This window comes from Monopterus albus, unplaced genomic scaffold, assembly GCF_001952655.1.
Source record: "Monopterus albus unplaced genomic scaffold, M_albus_1.0 scaffold10.1, whole genome shotgun sequence".
In the NCBI taxonomy this organism is placed as follows: domain Eukaryota; kingdom Metazoa; phylum Chordata; class Actinopteri; order Synbranchiformes; family Synbranchidae; genus Monopterus; species Monopterus albus.
In genome coordinates, this window is record NW_018127890.1 from 865048 (window position 1) to 890490 (window position 25443).

Sequence of the window (25443 nt, forward strand, 5' to 3'; positions counted from 1 at the left end):
TTTGTCGTGTTTGATGCTTATGTAGATATGTTGCACATATTTGCCACCATAATTCTAAAGGTTTGAATGTGACTCATTATTTATTTTTGCTCTTACTCCCCCTTTCCTTCTGTAAAAATAGCTGTGTTTTCCTGCAACTCACCATCCTTGTGCGTGTCCATGGGTATCGGTGGGACGTCATCATCACAGAGTGTCTCAGCCGAGCCCAGGCTGGCAGACAGAGAGGGAGTTGGCTCTCGGACTTGTGGGCTCAAGCCCACAGGAGAAGTTCTGGACAGCGGGGACTCTGTGGAGGAACGGCCACTGTCTGCAGCCAAACTGTCTGCAGAATCAGAAACACACATTTGGTATCGTAATGAATTTTGCTGTCCAAGTGCACCCACTGGTGCACTGGTAATTTAGAAAATTGGCATCGCACTATGATGCTAATTTCAATCTGCTTGTTATTATGCAATTAAACTGTCTTGTCCTCATATTTATATGCCTTAAGACAGTTGCATAGACTCTATTATTGCCTTACGAAGGTGTTGTATAAAACAGCAATAACAACACCTGCAGGGTGATGAACAGTTGAAGAATGGGGCTATATGTGGTGGGACGCCCATTGACAGACCGGTCATGCATTATTAAGACACTGGCAGTATCACTAGTTCTTTACAGCATGTGTTACAACAGGGAAGCTAATGGCAGCATATGAACAATGAAATCTATTAATTAAGTAGGAATATTCTATATTCATTTTGCAATCTCTGGCAATGCAAATAGCATTTTCTTCTTAAATGTTGCCAGAGACTAAAAGCAAAAATGTTTATTACTCACATTCTAGTAGATGTTTGTTCTTGGTCTTTGTCCTCTATCTCATTAAATGGAGGGAACAGATCTATATACAGCAGTGTGTGTGTGTGTGTGTGTGTGTGTGAGTGTGTTCTTACAAGTCAACACAGAACTGCTGCATTATAATTTAAACAACTGTCTCTGTGTTTAACTTTCAAAGGAAAATTAGATGCACTCTAAAAGATAACCAAGATGTATTTTACAGTGTGTGGCTCTTTAAATCTCTATTTAATAAAACACACAAGAATCACATAAACCGTGAGTTACATATGTACTGGATATAGTCACTGTACTAAAAGCACTAATTAGGCCTTTAAACCAGGTTTTCAAATCAGACTATTCAAAAACTGAAACAAGCTTAAGAAAGGAAACAAACAAAAAAAAAAGCTTCAAAATAATTGATTTTAAAAAATGCTATTGCTAGTTATTAAAAGTTTCATTATAAACATAATTATAAAGCACAAACATGTAGAAAGAAACATACTGTCTGAGGTCAAAGTGTCAGTGGCCTGGCCGTCCTGAGCCAGAGTGTGTGAGGGCAGAGGGGGTGCTGCCGGCATCACACCCTTCTGGGTGTACACTTTACACCGCTGAGATGGGGAGGACGGAGGTCTGCGGACAAGGATCAACATTATGGCACTGGTCACTGCTTATGGTTTAACAGCAAGAATGAGATTACCTTTGTCTTCACATTTTAAGTTTGTCTTTAGGCATTCTGCAATTTTTCTTATTATCATAACTGAATTAAATGCCCACAGTCAAGCTTATTGCTTGCTGTTTGTATGCATATGTCCCTTACCTGTAGTCTGAGGTTCTGGCGAGGCTGGCGATGCCAAGACGTGGTGATCCTAGTGGGCGTCCCTTCCCCTCAGTGTTACTGCCCATATTCAAACTCTCATGACTGCTCAGTGAATCACAGAGGAGACATTGTGTAAACTGAGATCAAATACATTCTAAATCTAATAGCAACATCAACAAGAGGAAAGGGCTATGCCAAAATAAAATTCAGTTCTTTTTTCTTTTAGGCATGCAGTACCACCTGTCCTCACCTGTCATGCAGATGGAAGCTCTTGGCCCTGTGCAGGGGGTTGGAACTGATACTGCTGCTTCCTGTGACGCTCCTGCTACTAGTAACTATGGGGGATCCAGAGTTCTGAGCCAGGCTGTGGATCATCGTCTGGGCCAGCTCCGCCTCCTCCACCACCTCCTTAATCTCCTGCAACTGTTGGTCATTTGTCCTCCTCCTAGACTCTGCTGCTGCTGAGGAGTAGGAGAACTGCACGGCACCTCCTACTGCACATGCTGAGCCTGGGGATGTTGGACGGAACAACGTTTTTTTATTTAGAATCCAAAGGTGAAATGCAAAAAGTAATAAAATTGAACAAGACATGTTTAGCAAACAGTGGCATTAAACATGTTGGTGTGATGCTAAATTACATGTACAGAAACTACTGTACATTAGTCACATTGGCCTATGGAAGCCTGTAGAGCCAGTTTGTGTTCACACTCAAGACACTGTGATACAGTTATTATACAGTATATCTACTCAGTGAGTTAAAGCTTTTACCTATTTTGGTTTCTGTATCCAACACAGCAACAGGAGCTGAGGTCGGGGCAGCTGAAGATGGACATGGCACTGGTTTGGTACCTTGTTTACACACTGGAATCTCTTCAAAGGGGAACTTTGCCACCTGAAAGTGTAGAAAGAGTGATGAAGTTTCATATGAAGTTTTGGCTCTTCATATGAGAATATCTGAGAAAGTTTGATCCAGTTCTTGGCACTGAAAATGCTCTCCACTTATGTCCCCTTAAATTCAGGATAATACAGCACTGATATCCTAGACAACTTCAGTACTGGTGGAATAGAATAAACAAATCACTATATCTGATACTGTAACAACATAAAAACCTGCTTTGGTGACATATAAAGTCCATTACAAATATTTTAACTGTGATAAAGTAATAGCTGCTCAACTGCATTGTTTTATAATACAACTGAAAGCCGATACTTCTCGAAAGAGACTGAAAATTGTAGATACAAGATGTGACATTTTAAGCACCTACAGACAAAGCCAACTCTTATCACCTCCTCACTGCCATCAATACAGTCCAGTCTCTCCTGCAGCTCAGCAAAGGTGTTGCACTTCAGGCACTCAGCTCCCTCCTCTGGGACCGGAGCCAGCGGCTGCCCAAGCAATGACTGAGAGGGCTGGGGCAGGGGCTGAGCAGGGCCACTGGGCTGGTCCTCTGGCTGAGACTGCACCTGTTCAAGCAGAAATCACAGACACGTAAGCCTTCCAATTCTTCTTCACAGCAATTATTCTGACTACATCTGACTGTCTAAATATAAATAAATTGAAAGTACCTTGTTTTGAGCGCCAGCTGTCTGGTTTTTTGATTGATGCTGCTCTGATGTTTTTCCAAGAAGCAATGCGGGAATAATCGGCACAAATTCTGGTGGTCCCTCATTGTCCGTCAGCTCTCTATCTGACACTGCAGCCCCATTTGGGCCCACATAGATCACTGTGTCACAAGACTGCTCACTGCTCGAATATTCGTCAGGGTCACTGGAGAGGCGCAGCAACGGAAGGTCAGAGTCAGCGTCACCACGGTGATGGAAAGGCCGCAGATTGGTCGGACGACGCATGCGGCCCTCCTCGCAGGAGCTCTCTCCTCCGGAGGAGCTGGAGGTGTATTGCTGAGGAGAGATCAGATGTCAGTGAAACTGGAGGCAAAGGTGGTGAGAGAGAGAATACCTTTAATTGACAGTTCACACCGGAGAGAGATGGAAAAGAGAGACAAAAGAGAAAAGTAACAACATTCCAGGCATAGAGATCTTGTACCTAAGTAAAACACCAGATTTAAGATGAGAACTTTTATATAATGTAATTCAAATTAATTAAATTATTCTGATTTCTGTAACAGATGGACACTTTAAGATATCTCAGACATCACTAGTTGAAACTTTATTTTTAGAGCTGTGATGCCCTCACATAACCTCATACTTCTGCTGAAAAGTTTTGAAATAAATGAGCATGAGAAGTGAAAAGTGAGAGAGGGTGTCAGGAGCACTACAGGTACATGTGGTTTTGATGGAAAAAGGGAAGGCGGTGATGAGATGCATGATGATCTTAAATTAGCAAAGAAACAAATGCATCATTTAAAGTCATTTCGACTTGTCAAGCAGCATGTGTACTGCATGTTTCATTCACAGACCACCTGCTACTGTAGCTGTATGGAATAGTATTTATTTATTTTGATTAACTTGTAGATGTATGACATCCTCCATCCTATATGACCTATATGGTCATTTGTTCCTTCCCTTCAATACAATCCATAGAGCATCTCCTGAAACAGCGCTCCTATGTTATCATGCAGAATTGCAAGAACTCCACCAACATTAACGACAATGCACAAAATTTCCAGACTTTTGTTATCATGGAAACAGCCATAACAATCAGCATATAGTTTTTATTTTTTTTTTACAGGAGAACAGTCTCTGATTAACAGCTGATCAAGCGAGTAGACAGCTGTGTTCATATTTCTAATCTACATTACCAGTACCAGTAGTTCTCTTTATCTTGAATGTGAGTAAAGTTTTAGTTTTATGAGATTAAGAGAAATGATCTCCCAATTGAAACAAAGCATCAAGGTTGGATTAAAACTCACCACAGTGACTTTAGTTTTCTTCTTCTTCATGCGCAGGACACGAGAAGCAATCTGGATTGTGGAAAGGGTTTCTGAGAAGTCTCTGGGTGAGGCAGAGATGTGAGCAATCATGGTGGTCCGGCAGTTCATGTTGCCTAGCGACTCCCTTAGCAACATGGTCAGCTTGCTGTCCCTGGTAACACACACACACACACACTCACACTGAGATGTGACACACTGGAGACGCATGCATGTGACAAATCTGGTCGATTTTCTAACAAGTCTGACATTTGATTATTAATAGCTTGACTCAAAACAGGAAAGACGGTATGCTGATAATCAATGTAGTAATAATTACACAACGCTCTGCTAACACGTCCATATAAATGACGCTAGAAGAGTCAAAAGGCAAAGTTAATGGTAATTTTTTATATTTATTAATGCTGCTAAAACACAGGAATGGTTGCTGTTCCAGACTAAAGCTTATAAAGTGTTAAAAGAAGCAGTCGGGACATGTTTAGTCTAATAATGGGAGATGATCTAACTCCCAGAGAGATTATACCAGCAGATAGGCGAGTAAAACCAGGCTGTGTGTTTAGGAAAAGACTTTTTCCTGGGTGGGCCACTGAAATCATTCAGTGTGAGTGTGCTGAGGCCTGGAGGCTGACAGTGAGCACAGCTCTCCTGTGGCCCAATACCTCATGCTATGCTGTCCCCTTTCTCTAAAAGCACAGCCTGCAGATATGTCTCACTCATGTATGTGTACATTCACACATACACACTCCTATCTTGACCTCCTCTTTCTCATCGAAGCTCCTCTCTTCTCTTTTCTTCTTCCTCAGTTTGCTGCCTCAGGCTTAACAAACACTCCTCTGCCTCCCTCTGTCTCTAACTCTCCATTTCTCTGCCTGAGAAATACTCATGAAGTATTTATTTGCATGTTAATTCAAGTGCAGAGGATGTTGAAAAAGATCTTACTCTTCGGCCTATGCTTGATTTAATACCAGGGTTATATAATTGTGTGTAACATGATGCTCTCTGTGATTAAAACAAAGTTGATAATGAATGCAGCATCTAAGTTCCTTACATCACTAATATTAAGAATTGAAGTGGTGAAGCTGGAGTATAGAAAGGTGTCCCTGAAGTGCACTGTATGAGAGAGAGACATCATTAGAAGCATTTAGGGAGCTTTAAAAGGAGGCTCGAACAGGATAAAGATACAGCAAACCAGTGTTCTGATTTTGGAGTTCCTGATGAGAAAGGTTGATGTTTGGCACTTTTAAATCTACAATGTGGGTATTCCAGGACTGCGCGAGATGATGCTGAGATGTGTGGATTCTTGAAAGAGCTAAAGTGTTGATTTAGTGATGATAGCAAACTGCCTGCCTCTTTTCTTGACCTGGGAACACAAATCAACTTGCATAAAATCACTGATTACCTAGCAACAGTACTGAGATTATGAGAACACGATGGGACCCTATTCCAAAAATAGTGAAGTGCCATGAGACGGGCTCAGCATCTAACTGCAATAAATGAATGGAGCAGAGTTGAACTGAAGCTGTTTTCAGACACAGCTTGGTTTTGTTTGGTTTGGTTTTGTCATTGCATCCCGCGTTGTATGTCACTGGAACGACTGTTTATAATCCTCTGTTGTGGTGTTTGTTTGCTTTCTAGGGATGGCAACGATCATTTGGTCCATCACACATAAAAGCATCTTCAAACAGGATGAAGTGCCATAAAATTCTGTTCAGGACATTCATGGTGCCCAGAGGATGTGTCCTCGTGACTTCTGACTTTTTAGCACAAAACAGCTGAAATACCTTACAGCAATATCTACGAGGTGGATTGATACAAACTTTGGTATAAATATTTATTCCCCCCATAAGATGAATTGTTGTAACTTTAGTGATGCTTTAAAGAGCCATTCGTATCATATTTGATACGCTCGTTTCTGCGCAGATAGAAATCGCCAAAAATGCCCCATGTTTCAAATGTGATACCAAACAAAATAAAAATATTCTAAATAATATGACACATTTATTCCTATATGCCTGGACAGTCTGTCTATGCATAAATGGCAAATAAAAATCTTGAATCTTGAATTTTCTTTTGGATTTTGTTAAAAGGTTTAATAAACATCTCATGTCCGAAAAATTGGACTGTTCTGGCTAGTTTTTGATGTGTTGGGCTTTTTAACATTACCTCTGGCACTATCATCAGGTCAGTATTTTTACTTGTTCAGTACATTTTACACTTTTTAACCAAATACTTGCAAAACTACTGATTTTACCATCAGCTTCAGCTGTACACTCTGGTTAACAACCGTTATCTGCTAATTATCAACAATGTTAACATTGTCATTGTGTGCATGTTAGCGTGCCGATGTTAGCATTCATCTCTTAGCCTTGTTTCTCTGTCTTTGTCTTCAAATCATTATATGACAACACTGATCCATCGTTTTCGTATCAATCCTGGGGAAAAGATAATGGAGCTAAAGGCCACCTGCTGCTCAAAAACACCAAGCTACACCAGCTATAAGCTGGTCTTAAATATACAGCTGACTATACTATACTCCACCAGTTTTCAACAGTCTGCAATGGCATACCACTCATACTGTTTTAGCTGTGGTTCTGCGGTGACCATTATGTTCAGTTTTGGATCTATACTGAAGAGGCAGTGACACAACATCCATCCTGAACCAAATCCCCTCAGTCTGACAATGGTCTGAGTCACCAACCCAGGCTCAGCACAGCTTTGCTTACAGCTTCACTGTTGGGTAGCAGGTTGTTTTGTAATTTAAATGCAAATGGTGGTGATTAAATTAGCCCAGCAAGGAGCACAGAGCTACACACCCTGAAGGAGAGTGGAAGAGGAAGCAGGGAAGAAATGGAGGGAACAGTAAAATGAGGGCGTTTACAGTTTGCGCTGTGTACAGTACACTGCCAGGGCATACTAAACATTATAACAACAGTAGGTAATATTTACCTCTGTTTAGAGTCCGTCTGTATTATCACTCCCTCTCTACTTTCTCTCGCCTTTGCTCTCATTGCCGGGCAGTTAACCAGCAAAATGAATGTGATGAATATGTAACAGCAGCTGTTGTTTATAACATTACATCCCCCAAACCTGAAGCAACTTAATAAATGTGTCATCTGCTTTCCTTTCCTCTTCTTCAGCTCCAAAACATCCTGCTCTCTTCTTCAGTCTACCCTTCACTCCTCCTGGGCCTCTACTATTGTCCTCTTTGGTTGTTTGCTTGCATTTCATTCTTTTAACATATTCAAAGCATCTAAGTGCATTTGCTGTGTCCTGTCTTCTCACACTCACATACACCTACTTGTATGGGATGTGTTTGCTCCCGTTGACCAGGGCCAGGATCACATTGCCGAGGGCAGACAGAGAAAGGCACAGGGGAGCTGAGCTGGGTGAGGAGTTCTCCCTGTTTTTCCCACTTGCTCCTCCTCCTCCAAGTACTTTGACATCACAGCTTCCCAGGTCCAGTAGGTGGAGGCGACTGCGACCTCCTGACACTAGCAAAGTGAAAAAATGGGCCAAGACCAGAGTATAGGGTATAAAAGACAGGGACAAACTAAAGTCAAGCAAGCATTCAAATAAAAAAATTCAGCCTTCGGTCTTGGACCTCTGTAGTGATCATTGTGCAAGTTTAATTTGCCAAACCAATTCTATTTAAAAGGTTCTACAGAGGAAAAAAGGTACCCTTTAATTTGAATGATCAAAAGAAACTGATTGCAGCAGCATGTACTGTATGTAGATTTGCTTGTAAAAGTAAAAATACTTAAATATGTATTTGGAAATAAAACCCACCAAGGACAAATAATATTTATGTATTTACAATTCTACAATATAATATCAATTAACAAAGAGTGTCTGCAGTGGTATGTTTGCATAGACTAGGTAGTACTATGGATAAAACATAACCAAATATTGAAAGCCCTCAGTACTGACATTTGTATAATATATTGGAAAAGTCGTAATAATGTGTGCCAGCATCAACAAAGACTGTAGCTGGAGTTTTATTAATGAATTCTGTAGTGACACACTGGGAATCCTCATTTTCTAAAAGTTAAGGCTGTTAAAATTTTTAATTACAGCTTGTGAGTTGGCCATAGCTGATGGCAGGTTGTAAAAAAAGTGCATGTTCTTCCCTTATTTATGTCATCTTTTATGTCTGCTCAACTCATAGACACAAACACACACACTGTAGATGCAAACACATTTCTGCTTGTTTCTCTCACACACATCGGTATGTGCTCTGAAACCAATTATTATCAGTGATATTTTGACATCTGTCACAGTTTTTCTTTGTCAAACAGTCGCACACAATGAAACTAGCACTACCCCTTTATTATCGCTTACTTATTTATATAGATGTGTAAATGTGTGAGATGACTGTAAATTAATCTAAACATAGGATTTATAAAGGGGCTCATACAAGCTCATATAATAGATAAGTCTTCAACTCTGACAAGAAATGTGATGCTTTAGCTCCCCATTTATCCACAGAGACTATAGGTCTGTCTGTCGTTATTGTTTACACCCACTCGCTGCTTTGTCTTCCATGTGGTGAAGCAATATCCATCATCTATACCACTTATTTCTGAATAGGTTCACAGGGGGCTGGAGCCAATCCCAGCTGACACTGGGTGAGAGGCGGGGTCCACCCTGGACAGGTCGCCAGTCTACCACAGGGCTGACATGTAGACAAACAACCACACACACTCACACTCACTCCTATGGGCAATTTAGAGTCACCAGTCAACCTAAGCTATGCAGGTCTGTGGACCGTGGGAGGAAGCCGGAGTACCCGAGAGAACCCACGCAGATACAGGGAGAACATGCAGACTCTACACAGAAATGCCCCGGGTCGGCCCGGGCTCAAACCCAGAACCTTCTGTGAAGCAATATATTAAGAGAAAACTGTGTTTGTGGCTGCAGCAGTAAAAGTACAGTAGCAACAATAGTTAATTTTGTTGTGAAGTATTGTTGATAATTAAAAAGTGGCATCAATAATGCTAGCAATGACAAAGTTGAACAAACAGTACTTACTCCCTCCTTTGCCTGTCTTTTCCATGCGATACTGGTATATGTGTAATGTAAACAGCATGTGTGAGTTCCTATGTTCTTCTTCGGTGGTGCTGGGGCGTTGGCTACTGTGGCGAGCTGCTATGGCTGCATCCAGAAACCAGGCTGCCTTCTCTGGGGTTGGTGCACGTAGTTCAGACTGGTTCTGGAGCTGAAAAATGTGTGGTGCAGAGAGATTATGTGGATGTTGCATTTTTATAGGCATGATAAGGAAGCAGCAGTGAGTCGCCAGAGGACAGAGAGCCAGACAGGGTACCACCTCACTGTAGCTAGGGGGACTTGGTTTATCTACCACAAAGTGCCCAAACACTGATAGTATTGTGTACTAAGAGGATTTAGCATGCAGAGAACTGACTAGCATATTCTAAAAACATTTCTGACTTGCCTGCAGGTATGAGAGGAAGAGAGAGGGAGAAGCAGTTTGCATGTGTTGTACTGTAGGATATCATTACTGATGGGATTACGTCAGATTAGTTAAGGATTACACAGATGTGCTTTTATCAGACCCTCTGATCCCATAAGCATATAACTGCACACACTTGCTCACTCTGTGACACTCGTTTTTAGCACTGTTTTACACACTCTTCACTCCTGACTGCAAAGAAATGAATACCTTAAAATGAATGATGTGATTAAAATGAATGGTGGTGATTAACTTTAATGTCATGTAAGCAGCCTTTTGTAGTCTGAAATGTGCTTATCAAAATGGATTGTTCGGGAATCAGTAAATTCTAAATAATTAAAAATACCATTGTATTTATTATTATATTATTTTCATTCATGTCTTCAAGGGTTTGGCACTTGAGACAGATGAATATCTCGTATCTTAATAAATACTGCACCACAGCAATCTGAAAATGTTCAGCAACCTTCTATGGGGGACAGGAACAAGCTGATCCCTGTAGTTAAAGTGACCGGTGAGCTCATGGTTATCAGACTGCCTGATCTGCCAGTGGACAAAGGACAGCCCTCTCAAAGGTTCAACCCATCCTGGACTGTCCTTTCATTCTCTGTATTCAGAGTGGAAAAACCAAAGTGTGTTTGGGTCAAAAGTCCTTTTACTTCTTGCCTTGTCATAGTGGTAAATGCTTAGGATGACTCAGCCACTTAAAAAAAAAAGTTAAGCATAGCAAGGTGCAAGGCTTCAAACACACACACACCATCTGCTGTGTGTCTAAATGTGTACATGTGTGAGGGTGTGTGTACCTGCATGCCACAGATGGGGTCCTCACATAGATACACTCCAGGTGACTGTCCGTCCTGTAAGCTGCCTGTAGCCACTTCAGACAGTAAGTCTTTAAGGTTCTCCTCTTTTCCCCAAACCTACATAAACACAAGTTGAGTCGCAGTAGTCAGCTCATTGTCCTTTATGTCCAAATCTTTTCCCATATTGACCAATAAATCTGGTCAGACCAGTTTTAAAGAGGAGACTCCAGGCTTCTAATTAGTCATTACTTATGATGGCAAGTTTTAAAAAAATAGTTAAAACCATACATTTACTGGTAATTGATGACTTCACTGCTACAGTAGCACTGCAGCTACTACCACTTGTACTTAGAAAGCTGACTGTCACTAGTCTTCTTCCTCAGATGTTTGTATCAGCAGTGGTCCCTGTTTAGCTCTGCTGGGAATGTTTTAAATTGAGGTCTTGTCTGAAGCGCTCACCTCAACTGCGGAGACGCGAACAGAGAATCGTGCTCCTGTTTTCTCCTTCCTTTCATTGATGAGCTTAAACAACCAGGAGATGGCACAGGGGATGATACCCAGAGTCTGAAGAGAGTCGTCTCGGCCAATCATTGTGTACGATTTACCTAGACAGAGAGATGAAACGGGAAGAGTGGACAGAAAAAGATGGAGCTATATCAAAAAGAACATCAAAAAAGGCACAAAAAGTACTTTGTATGAACAGATGTGTGTCCCTTTGAGGCACAACATGAAGATTACCCCCGCACACATACACACCTGCTCTGACTGTCAGGAGTTGGAGATCAGACACACACCAACACAAAGCCATGTGTCACACCTAACAATCACACTGACACAAACACTTGCACAGAAACAGAGGACTTCAAAAGCCAGACTTCTGTGATGCAGGGTGGAGGATCGTGTGTGATATGTCCTGAGGCGGGGACAGAGGGCAGGCTGCTGGCTACACTGTCATTTTACATGGTTCTCCCTCAGTGTTTCCTGGAGCATCTCGATTTACTGTCAGAACCGAGATGCATTTCATGATTTGTCACAGAAACTAGATGAGAAATTGGTAACAGGCTCAACAGAAAGGGCTGTGTATACTGTAATTTCAGAGAAGGTTTTTACAATTATAGTAGTGTTTAAATGGTGTTAAAATGTTTAACGCTATCTAAAGCAGTGGTAGAAAGTAACTAAGTACATTTACTCAAATACTGTACTTAAATATTGTTAGGTATCAATACTTAAGTATTTTCATTTTCTGCTAATTCACACTTTGACTTTGAGGCAAATATTGTACTTTTTACTCCACAACATTTACTGTATTTTATAACTTACTAGTTACTTTTCAGAACTAGATTAACACAGAAGTTACAGTATAATCATAAGGTGTTATTGATCTCTGGTGGAAAATTCACAAGCATATCCATCCATTATCTATACAGCTTATACTGAACTTGTCCTGAACAGGGTCATGGGGGCGACTGAGGAGAGGCGGGGTCCATCCTGGACAGGTCACCAGTCTGACATTATAAACATATAAACTAGTTAAAACTTCCTCCCCCTTTACCAGCTGCAACATCAAAGTGATAATGATCTGATACAATGATGCACATTAATGTGAAATGTGCCATTCTGCATAATGAGTACTTTAACTTTTAGCATTTGAAGTATGTTTTGATGCTAATACTTTTTTACTTTTACTTAATATTTTGAATGCAGGACGTTTACTTGTAACAGAGTATTTTTATACTGTGGTATTGCTACTTTTGCTTAAGCAAGGGATCTGAGTATTCTTCCACTGCTGATCTAAAGGACCATGTTCTTCTAGAAGAAAAAAAAGAACAATTAGCATCATACTTATTATGTAACAAATCAAATGGACTCTCAGTCATATGTAGAATCACTACACAACCACAGAACACTTGAACAACCCAACTTGTTGTTTGTCTTTCAGGTCTGTGTATATGTGAGAGAGATTTAAATTACACATTTATGTGAGTTTATGTGTTTCCTTTCCACAGGCTAACAAGGCATGGTCAGCTAGTCGACTGCTCCACAGGAAACTGCAACACAGTGAAGCTATGCTACGGGCAGTAAGGCTGTGTGTGTGTGTGTGTGTCTGTGTTTGTGTGGTTCATGTATATTCCTTTCAATTGGTCTCATCGAGCTGAATTGCTTTTACTGTCAGAAAGAAAGTGATCAAGGTGAGAAAGTGTATCAGCACTGTATCAGGAGTTCAGGGCATGCACATGTGAGCTTACACACACACACACACACGGGTCACTACAAAAAAAAAAAGATCCATCCAAAGCCAGAAATTCAATAACTGACAACACAATAAATCAGACATGATTTAAAGCCGGGGGATTCAATTAGAGTCCCAAAGTTCATCCATTTTTTCTATTTTTTATTCCTATTCAATAAAAACCTTGTTACTCCTTATGAAACTGTGCATGTGTGTGTACATGAGTGGACCTGCCCATGTCCAAGTCTCCCCAGTCTACAGCCAAGGGCCACACGGCTGACAATAAGTGCTCATTGTGTTACTTTCCCCATTTTAATTAGAAAAAAGAAATGCCATTACAATGTAGTCTCATTCAGATCCATGGCCTTGGGTGATCAACATCACAAAGAATGATGTCATCTACAGCAGCCGGCATTTAATCTGAAACTAGTGAGGCCACAGCCGCTTTATCACAGTAATATAACAGTAAAATTGACTGAGAGCAAACTCTCTTTGATGGATTTTGCAGTATCAAAAGCCAGAAGACTGTATACTGTATAATCCAACACAATCCAGCACCGACAGTGGTCCGTTCTGGGAGTGTGTTTTGCAGACTGGTTCCAGTCATATTATCCAGTATGAATCATGACACAGTAGGCATTTTCATGTGTCAATATCTGACAGCTGAATGAAAACATGTAAACATGGTGCGATGCCAAACACTGATGTAGACAGGCTGTCTGATGTGTATGCCATGTTGGGTTTGTGTCTTTGGAAAGCTGTGGTGATTACATGTGTATCTGTTTGTTTGATCTGCTGGAGGGAGTGGTGTGGGTTCTGCATGTGTGTGAGAATCTAAAAACAGATTTAAAGGAGCATTCCTGTTTATTACAACTTGGGTTTTATTTGTGTATTTGACCATCATTCTTATTCCTGTGCCTTGCTGTAGTTGTGTGCACTCACACTGCAATGAGGGATAATTACCAACATTAAAATTTTTCTCAATTCAATTATTTTTAGAAAGCGATCAAACATATTGATTTAGCGCTTCATCAACTCCAGCTAGTCTAGAATGCAGCAGCCCATATTTCTTCTATACTGGCTTCATTTCATCCAATTTAGAATTGTAAACGGCTCCTTTTTGCTTTTAAAGCGCTAAATGGATTTGCACTTTCATATCTAACTGAGCTGCTTCACCCCTATTGTCCAAGCAGGTCACTTAGATCTTCTAATCGGTTAAATTTGGAAGTGCCAAGGTCTAATTTAAAGCTCAAAGGTGATTGTGCTTTTGCAGTGGTCGACCTGAACTGCCTCCAGGTTGGCTGCTTTCAGGTTGGAATCACTTAAATCTTGACTGAAGACACTTTTTTACACTTGCATTAGTGTAAAAAAGGTTGAAGGGTCTAGTGCTTTGGTTTATTTTGTATATATCAGCCTCGTTTGTGCTTTATCTGTTGTTATTTATATAGTTTATTTCTAAGTTAACTGTTTTAACTTACTTTTGTTTCATTTATTGTTTTCTGGAACACTTTGTTACCATGAGATTTTAAAAGGGGACATATAAATAAACTTGATTTGATTAGGGTACTGTACCAAGCCTTTTTGTCATACAAGCTGTTTTTCATACACACCACCACATCGGAAAAGGAGCAGCTGTATCACTGAATGCATCAAACACACAAATGGCACTATGTATTATCTAAATTTGTCCCATTCAATCCAATAGCATTTATAAAAACTCTAGAAGAGCTGTTTATCCAAAAGCGTCAGAAGCACAAGGAATCCTGCGCAGAGCTTTGCAGCGCATGTGCCCACTCTAAAACCTTTGGGGAATGACATGCAGCAAACTCAGCCAAAATGTAACCAGCTCTGTTGCAATTCATGGCAGTAAAACAAATATTTTCTAAACTTAGTTAATCTGTCTAAACTACTGGCTTTTTTGTGACCTGTCTCACTGTCTCATGCGCTCCTTCTGACTTTGTCGTAGTGGTGCTGCTGCGTTCCCCTTTCAGCTATTACTTGAATGAGTTCAGTGTTATCATAACTGATGAAAATGACAAAAAAAGAGATCCTTTAACTGTGTACAGCTACATGAGCTACACCAAGACTATAAAAATAATATGGAAATTGGTTAGTACAGACAGTGTTTACATGTTGGTTTTTACATAAAACCTCATTGTTGTTTGTTCCAGTAAATGTCTCAGCCATCAAGTGAGCCCTGCTTAACCGCAGCATTTTTACTGCCTTTGTTGTTTGTCTGCAGTTCAAGGGGACTTACTGTCAAACCACCAGCTGGATATATGAAGATCATAAGCTAAGAAAGATAATTCTGCTGGCAACTACAGGGATAGACACAACAGAGGTTGACCCAGAGTTTAAGAGCATGTCTGTGCGTCCATGTGTGTGGTGGATGTTTGTGCCAGTGTGCATGTGTGGGGGTTCAGACATGTTGCAGTAAGGGGTCCCGGCCTTTTTTAAGACCGCTTCTCTAAAAAGCAGCTTCAGAAGGATTAGGTAAAGAGAAAGGGTGAGAGAAGCGCAGACAGAGCAGGCTGCTTTCAGCTTCCGCAGACACTAATCCTCTTCTTTCTTTCTGAGAGCTGAGAACCAGTGCAGAGACAGCCAAGTGAAAGGCACGCTGACAATCAGACGCACACACTAAAGATGGCTCACGCTCAGATTTTGTAGTCTGTGTACATGTATGTGTGAGTATTACCCAGCTTGGAGTGTCCAAAGCAGAAGACACAGCCATCTGCTCCGTTCACCACTGACTGAATCACCTCAGCAACGGTTCCCGCGGACACCTCCGCCTAGCAACAGACAGGCGGACAGAGGGAGGAATGAAAAGAGATGTAGGAAGAAGGAAAAGAACATCATATATACATCTCACATTATCCTGAACTGGTGCTGTGTGTTTGCCTTTTAGCATTAAACACAAATCAGCAGTTAACCTTTAACATCACCTCCTCAGGGTGAAAAGTTGAGTGACGGACAGAAAAACAAACGTTAGGTTGCACTAACTGGGCAGGTTGGGAAAGTTTTGCCCTATTCCAAGAAGACTACTGCCATTGCAGGCATCTTGGTCAGACCAAATAAATAAAAATATGCCTAAATTAGCTATTTTTATTATGTTCAACATTCATCTGACTCAAAATGTTTTGACATTTTGGGAAATAGTCTTTTTAGGTGTGCTGTAGGAGGAGAAGTGAGTCTGTTACACATCATAAATTTGCTTGACCAGTAAACTTTAGAGGTGCTTCTGTCATGATCCCCTGGCACCTCCTGGTAACAGACCTTTATTTTTTTTATACTTCCACTCCCGTTTTGTTTTCTAGCATTACCTGCCCTGACCTGTTTGAGTTACGCACACCTGATTCCTTTCATTATCACCAATCAGTATTTAAGCCAGGTAGTTTGTCTGTGTCCATGTTTTCTGTCTGGTTTAAGACCTTTTTCTTGTCTTTTGTTATGAACTCTTGTTCTTTTTGATGGCCCAATTTTCTGATTGGTCACCTGTTTTCCCCATTGGACTAACCCCTGTTCCATTAACCTGGTTACTTGTTTACTCCCTTTTGTGCTTGCCTTGTCACACTGTGTGTGGATTTGTTCTCTCCCTGTCGACCTCATGCATTTTGCCTCTATGCTTGTGTTAGCTCTGGTCGTCTGTTTCTAGTCTGATTTGCTCTTGTCTTAGTTCACTGCCCTAACTCAGTCCTCTGTTCACACATATTAACTGTGGGCTGAGACCGGTTAGATGTCAAGCTGAGCTAACTGTTTGCAGACAGATATGAGATTAGTGTCAAACTTTACATAACTTTTGACAATGTATTTCCCAAAATGTCAAATAATGTAAAATGTAATTGCCAGCAATGGAGGCTTGCAGCCAGTTTGTCACCAGAGGGCATTTTTTAGCCCAGTGGTAGCTGACAGAAATTTCAAATAACTCTGACTAAAAGGCTGAACGGCTTTTCCCATGAATATGACATAAGTCCAGCTTTTTGTGTGTTGCTGTCATTTTTGTCTATCACTGTATTATCATGAATTCAACTGCTCTCTAAACTTACAATCTCTTCTCTTACCTGTGATGCATCAGGAGGGAATGCAGCATCAAACGTGAACATCTTCGGAGGGACCTGATTGGCACCTGCTCTTTTCTGGGAGGCAGCGCTCGGTATCTGATTGGCTGACGGGTCCATGATGGTGATCTGTTTCTTCCTAGAATCCACTTTAAGGAAGGAGCTGGACTCGGCTGCATCCAACTGAGACACTGGGCACACACGGACCATCACTTTCACCTGGTGACAGAAAACAGGTGTTGAGAAATGACAGGTAAGAAGAGATTTTTGTCTTTGGCTGAACACGTTCTTTTCCTTGCTGAGGCTGATTATCCAGTTCTTTTTCACTGAAAGATTTCTTTTCTGAAGAAATCTGCTCAACTTGAAACTGAACAGATGTGATGTTTTTCAAGGATTAATGCTAGAAGACAACTGAACTTAGCTGCATCAAAAGACTCCTATAGAGCCACAAAATCTAGCTTTTTACTTCTACATGTGATGCACACCTCTCTCACCACCTTGTCACCATAGCTGCTGCTTCTCCTCCCTCCCTTCTCCTACTTCACCTGTCACTCATATCTCTCTCTTTCCTAAATCATTCCTTTTTCTCTCTTCACCCCTCTCTCTCTACCTTCAGCTCACTGCCACATTAAAAGCCTGAAGTGCAAGAATCCTGTTTTAGACTTCTTTCATTCTTTCTTCCTCCCACACTGTCAAATTGTTAGCAGCCGCAGTTTACCATCTGACAGCTGCCGCTGCTGCTGTCTGATATCAGAACAAGCAAAACGCTGCGTCTTCAAATCTGAAAGCCCTCCAGAACGTTTTGCAGACTGTATAAACATTTTTTCTGTTAAAGATGTTTTAAAGTTTGAGGTACTTTCTATCAGTTTATTGTTGTTCTCCTTCTCTTCTGGATACACTGTATTTGTTTCTCTTGCTCAGTTGATCTCACTGCCAGTATCACTCTCATGTTCAGTCCGATTGTTTTACTGCCTCAGTGTTTGTCACTAAATCTTTCTTCTTGCTGCATTACCCTGAAGGTTTATGCAAGATTTTCCCTTCTGACGAGGCTTGGGTGAAGCGGATGCTTTTCAGGTACTGTGCATTCTTGATGGATATAGTCACAACCACACCAACCATCTCAGGGACTGATCAGAGCCACTCTGATCATGAAATATATTTACACTGGATGGATTCTGATGTTTATGGGGATGGTATTCAAGTGCCTGAGTGTTTACTTGTAAAACCTATGCTCTCTACTTTGAACACAGATTTCCTGCTTTCTGTCATCCTTAATATCACCGTTGCCGCGTGACATTTCAGTGTTGTTGTCTTGAGACAGGTAAAGGTTATGCCTCAGTCCAGGCGGATGCTTTTTATTCCATTATTGATCCAATTTTCGTTGAGTTCTACTGAATGAAACACAACAATGTTTTTTGTGGTTACAATGTTACAGGTAACTTTCAAGGTGGTGAAAGCTTCTGCATTTTACCACTTGATGCTTTAAGTTGCAGCAACGCTTTTTAGTGCAGCTACAGTACTGCCTTTTGTTTTTTATAGTGACAACTGCTTCTTTAGAAAACAGTAGTTTTATCATTTATTGCATAATACTGCACCTATTGCTAAATGTTAAACAGTGTCGTATGTCATTACTGTATTCTTTCATAAGATGAATTGCACACTATCATCATCAAAAGACAGAGTCAGAACCTCAAGGATGAGCCTGCAAAGTACAAATGTAATAACAAGCTACGATGATGTAGACTCTGCTGTCTAACACGATCAATGACCAGGCTATAGAAAACAAGCTCAGAGTAAATTGGCTACAGCTTGTGATGCTGATGGCACAAATCTGTAGATTATTTTGGACAAGTCAGTTTAAAGCATGACAGAGCTTAATGACTGACAAACAGCAAAGCAGCTGACAGTTTAAAATACACAGGCAGAAGACATGCATTTTCTCACTGCTGCACTTGTGATGTTATGAGTTGATAAAAAAGTGCATGAATGCATCATTGTTTTGGATTCTCTGAAGCTACACTACCTCATTTCATGAGGAGCTACAGCCTGGTCCTTGACAACACAGTTGTGTATACTCCACATCCCAAATAAATCCCATACTACTCAAACTTAGTGTGCTATGACTAAAAGTAACCTTAAATGAGTGTTGTGCCATGTTTTTTCTAAGCAAGGTAGGATCTTGTGTTGACAGGGAGCACAGGTGCAAGGTAGATAAACAAGACTACAGTGTTTCTGTGGCTCCTAACAAGGGATGTGAGATTTTTTTCAGTTCATGCTTATTAGTAGCACAGATGAATCATTGTCTGAAGTGTGATTCTGCACTGCACCTCTTATTAAACTCCACCCTGGGATTACGAGTGGCACCATAATCCCAAAACACTCCAAACCCCACTGCACTCGGGAGATAGAGCCTTCACAGAAAAAAAGGAAAACTGTCAGTACCTTCAAGTATATACTTATTTACTTATGGTCCCATTAACTCTGAACAGTGATCATAAATAAAAATAGTTGCACCGTAAAAGTCGGTGACTAAAAAGAATATTTCAAGTCTTTGGCTTGTTATAGTGTAGCGTCTGTTTTACAGGCTGGAAATGTTAAACAATATTTTCATGTTTGAGCTTGATTTTATTTCTAAAGTAATTGGATTTTATTTTCCACGACATTACTGTGCAGCCAGATAATATCAATCACTTAAGCAATTTTCTACAAAAGCGGCTTTAAGAACATGTCGTTTTTGTCATTAATTATTTTTCTGCGCTGAGGCACAAAAACTAAAAGCAACCAGAACAAGGTCATGGTGCCATGAACGAACCCACCTCAAATGTGGTTTAAAAAAAAAAAAAAAACATAATTAGCTAATATACTGCCAAGTAAAAAACACAAAGGCAAACCTCTAAGAGCTCCTACTGCATTTCTGTATATATGAACATTCTCTCTGTCACACACAAACCAAACATAACACATTAACAGGCTTTCCTTTGCTTGCATCATTAAATGACTGCGGGCCATTTAAGAGAGTAGGTTCAATAAACTGTGTGCTAGTGAATGAGTAGGTAATTTTATGCGTGTCCATAAACAAGAGGGTGATATAAACTGAGATGCCCTCTGAATGCGATAAATATGTTACCTGTAGGTAAACTATGATATTAACGGTTAATGTCAGGTCAAAAGTTTGTATTTTTAAAAAAGATACCATATCACTATACAAAAAGACATGCGCTTAGATTCAGTGCCTCTTTTGACCCTAGTAAAAGAGACCATCACATCAGTAAGAGCCTGGGGGAAGAACTTTACCAGCACACACTTTACAAGGCGTAACTCATAAAGTCCCCCCCTCGCCCCCCAGAGCTCATTTTCTCATGTGAAAGGTAAAAGAGTTGGCTGTGTGTGGGGGAGACTGAGCTGTGATTGGAGCCATAATGCTGTTCTGTGTTCATTTTTCCAAATATTGAGGGCGAGACTCTTACATGGGGCCATTAACCTCCATTCCCCTTTTTTCAAACTGCCAAAGCTCTGTGGTAATGACCACCAAACACCATCAGGAAAATGGACACATTAGCACAATTATGACAACATAAGGGGGTAGATTCATATTTTTCAAGTCTATCTTAAAACAATACTGACATCCCTAAAGGTACTCTGGGAGTTATTGATCACTATAATTGTTCCCTGTGTCCACCCCGGCCTTGAAGAAACTCCTTCCTAGAGCAATTTCCGTGTAAGAGATTAGGGATATAAATAACAAACCTTGTTTTGTGAAAAAATACTGTACATTCTAAAGTCAGATGATAAGCCTGACAAACTGTGAGCCTACTGTATGTTTTCAGGGACACCATTTTTTTACAGTAAGGCCACTTTCAGACTGAGTTTCAAAGATGTGGGTAAAAAACCAGCCCTCTTTATTCATTTCTATGGGGGATTGCATTCACCACAGGCGGCTCTGGCAAAAAGGCGTAGCCCTGTGCAGTGAAAAATCTGGTTCAGCTTTTACTGCACCGAATGGTGACGTCATCAGGCAAGGGTGCAGCATTGACCAATCATGTGTGGGGGACAGTTGGAACATGGACGCCCACAGGAGGAAGACTCTTTGTTTACCTTATTAGCATGTGCATTCACTGCTATTCACTTTCAAATTTGGGCCACACTTACGACACACCATGTGTTTTCATTAGTTAGGTACTGGATGTTAAACGATGTTTTTATGTCAATGCTAACACACTGGTGGTAGAAATCTGTGCTAAGTAGGCTACATTAGCACCATGGCTAATGAAAACACAGTGGAAACTTGCGGGCTGGTGACTGAAGCCACTCACGTTGACTCATCACAATGTGGCCGTATCATGCATGTCTACAACACTTGTTTTACTGTGCTCAGTGAAAGGACCGGTTCTTGCTACCATGCTAACTCTGAGAGACGAGGCAGTCCAAGTAACTTCAAAACAGTGCTGATTTATTCAAAGGATCACAGGTAAAATTAACATTACACGCTCAGATATCTTCCACCTCCAACGTGCTCGCAGGCAGTTGTAAGATGAAAGACCCTGAACCTCAATTGGCCTATACATTATAAAACCTCGGTTGGGCTAGCCCCATACTACACAGAAACGTCAACCGAGATGTCTCTCTCGCCAGCTTTGCAGCTGGCTCTGGCAATAGTCAAAACATGAAGCAAATCAATGTGTGAATGTGTGTGTGTCTGTTGGTTAAGTGGTGTGTAGCTAAAAACATTCTCACGACCTCTAATACATGTCGTGACTCAAACATAGGAACATTATGGCTAAGTCTACAGTTACATCATAATAATAATATTAAACATCCTGTCTGCTGATAGTCATCAACTCTTCTCTCTAGTTGTCCTTGACCAGATGTACCCTGTAGAAACTCATAAGCATGCCTAAGCATTTAACAGTCTAACTAGACATCCTATTTCCACTAAACATTTCTAATACATCAAGTATCTATCCAATATCTATCTGACTAAAAATACCTAACATCAGTCTGAGCGTGAGTGCTACGCAAGTTACATAGCTGAGCTGTCTGAGCGTGAATGCTACGCAAGTTACATAGCTGAGCTGTGTTTGTGTCTGTGCTTCAAACGTTTAGTAGACCTGAGCTTTGTTCTCCAGATGCTTGAAACTGCAGCTTTTGGTTGTCATGCTCACCACTCGGCTAGAAGTATGTCTGTATGTGTTTATCTAATGCAAACCGCAATACCCTCAGAGGATCCTTTGGCCTAGCTCCACAGTTAAATCAATACATGAGGCAAAGTACCACATCCAATATGACATACAGGAAAAACACAAAGCTAATGGACTCTGGTGTTTATAAAAAAGGAAGAGGGTGGATGGTGATGCTTGTTTAGGAAAAGAGAAGAAGAGAAATACTGAGAGAAATTTGTAACTAAAAACTCCCCAGAGACAAGCACAACACAACGATCTCACGCTCTTTCCATCATTTGATCCATTCTTATCCCTTCATTGCCCTCTTTCTCTCATTTTCTGTTCTCCAGTTGTTCTCTCCATCCCGTTCGCTCTGCCACCCACTTTGACAACTCGTATGGACTTCTCTCTAAAACTGTATTGCTCTATCACTGTCCATCTACTCCCTCCTCTCCCTGTCAAACCTTCTCTTTTTCTCAGTACAAATGACAGGACAAATCACAACCATTTCCTATCATCTGTTCTATGCTTTCCTCTCTTATTTTGTGCCTCATGCTGCAGTGAATACTAATGCAAGGTGGAGAAGCTGAAAAAATGAGAGATGCTAGAGCAGTGAACATCTTCACCAAGTATCTTTGACTTAGTTGATAGATACATTATTGATACCGAGGTACATTTCAGGCTTCTACCAGCTTACAGTCAACACAGAACCAAGGATTTCCCGCAAGGAGGCTATAAAGGGAGCTAAGATGCACACAAAACCAGTCAGCAAAGGTATAATGCAAGAAGGGTCAGTGGTAAAGTGGCTTTTGACTAACGCTCTAAAAGTCAAAAGTGGTTAAGGCACCCAGAGCAGCAGTGTAATGCAAAGGTGGGAGGTAGAGAGGCTTAGTGACAGTGACCCATAAACAGCAGAAATACGTTTGTGCAAGAGTGACAGGTACAGTGAAAGACAAAAGACAGAACAGCAGTATGATAACAATTTAGACCTGTGCTCTGTTGTAATGTGTGTATATGCATGTTTCCTATTTTAAACATAGTTGAAATCTTTTGTTTTAAATAACACTGTTTGAAATATAGGTTGTCTGATAACAAGCCAGGAACAGCTTGGGAGTTCTTTCCCATGCTAAAGGGTACATGCTATGACAGATGGTGAAGCAGAGTCATGTTTTTCATGAGAAACCGACCTGAATTCTACCCACCCTTAGATGTAGACCTTCCTATTTTGCCATTTTATACACCACACGCAGGCACAATGAAGTCTTTGAGCCAATTTAAGTAAAGGAATTCACCTAAACGGTAAGAAATAACACTGAGCTGAGAGAAGATTGTTCAGCAGTGCCTCATTACTATTGGCTGAAAAATCAATAGGCAACTGAGACTCAGCTCTTCTTGGTTCCCAAAGACTGCAGACACAGGTACAAAAAATGCAGGTAGATACAGATACCACAGGCAAGTTCAAGCTCTGGATCAATGCTAATTTTAACTAATTTATTCATTCCATCCCTACTCGTAGTATCATAGGATCCACATTGGCTTTTCTCAGTTGGACATACGTGTGTACTGCAAAGTGTGTTTATTTTGAGTCAAACCCACACACAGTTTACCATTCTTCATAAATATTTGCACTAAATATGAGTTCATCCATCTGAAAATAGTCCCTTACAACTGAATTATTTCTCCTGTTTGATTTTGTTTAGACCTACAGAGCCCAATAGACTTACTGAGCCTTTTTTATCAATGTGATCCATTTTTAAAGCCATTAATTTTACCTAATTTTCTTTCAGCTGAGATGTTCTAGGGTCTAAGGAAAACTGACACCATAAGATGCTCCTAAGCACTATTTGCTCTTCCTACCATGCCCTGTTTCCTAGCAGTAATATAAACTACACATGCCTGGATGTGACAAACTGTACAAAATGCAGCCTCCAGTCTGAAGCTGGCATTAGCTGACTAATGAGTAGATGTGTCAGTCCAGCTGGTTACTGCTAATGTGACACAAAGCATCGTTACACAAAGCTCAAACTACTCCCAAATTAAAATCCCATTAATTCAATACACAAGTAAAATTATGACCATGCTAGGTCAAATGTCAAAGTCTTTATTTGTGATAAGCACAGTTAGGAAACGTGTTTCCCTGTACAAGGTAGGTAGGTAGGTCGCTAATGTTACCAATGCAAACACCCAGCGCTGACATTGATGTCTGTGAGTTGGAGCCTTTATATGGCTGCCTTGGTTCTGGAGACAAACTCCTTGCATCTGTAACATACTTGGTGAATACTTGGTTATTTAATATTCTACACAAAAATATTAATAAATAAATAAATTCTAGAATGGAACATGAGTCAGAGCTTTGTGCACTAAAAATGCAAAGGTGTATGATAAAATACTGTGCATCTACATTCACCTTTAAAAGACACTAAATTGATTTTGGATTAGTGCATTAACAATACAATTGTTTATATAATATTTTGCCATTATAAAAAACACAGTAAACTATTGTATCCCCTCACATAACATGTTTATTTATTGCCTGGCTAAAGCTAATGCTGTTTAATACAGTTGTGTTAAATAACAGAAACACAGGTCAGCAGAGCCACATAAAACATCCTGTACTATATATAATATTTTTATTTATTTTTTACATTGCACTCCACCAAACTTACAACTGTGCAATAATTAATTGTGAGTAATATAAGCACTAAATTATATAATTATATAAGCACTAAATTGATCATTCAAGAGTAATTTTAAATGCTTTTGATTGGATAAAGGAGTTATGTGACTATTGCCAAACTCAATTTATACTGTATCAGTTCAACTTATATATCCCCAAATCACTCAGTAATCTCAGATGGCTTTATAATCTGAGCATAGTGAGCAACATACAACTACAGAGTCATACACACTGCAAGCAGAAAACCCACACAAACACAAAGAACCCAGCATGTGTGTGTCAGTTACATGCTCCAGCCCTGCCAATACCAACAGCATTAATATTTCAGCTAAAAGGTAGAACAAAGTGGCTACTGGATTCCCATAACTCACTCACTCAGACATTTAGATACAGACACCCAGATAGGCATGAAGACACACAGATGCCTGTGGAAGAATCATTTGCACGTGCTCACTCGTGACACAGATGCACACAGCTTGTGGCCTGAAAGAGATTGTAGCTGCTATTAAAAATTGATTAGCTGTCATAGTA

General features: G+C 40.5%; 1 protein-coding gene across 1 annotated transcript in view; it reads right to left on the reverse strand.

Moving 5' to 3' along the window:
* The window catches only part of kif26ba (kinesin family member 26Ba), an 87276-nt gene that overhangs the window by 11968 nt on the left and 49865 nt on the right, over positions 1-25443 (reverse strand). The window contains 14 exon segments of the mRNA XM_020590044.1: positions 143-322; positions 1319-1446; positions 1634-1735; positions 1884-2142; positions 2402-2525; positions 2921-3097; positions 3200-3532; positions 4504-4675; positions 7820-8012; positions 9550-9736; positions 10792-10908; positions 11251-11396; positions 15717-15810; positions 17080-17295. Coding sequence (XP_020445700.1) covers positions 143-322; positions 1319-1446; positions 1634-1735; positions 1884-2142; positions 2402-2525; positions 2921-3097; positions 3200-3532; positions 4504-4675; positions 7820-8012; positions 9550-9736; positions 10792-10908; positions 11251-11396; positions 15717-15810; positions 17080-17295 — 2428 coding nt within the window.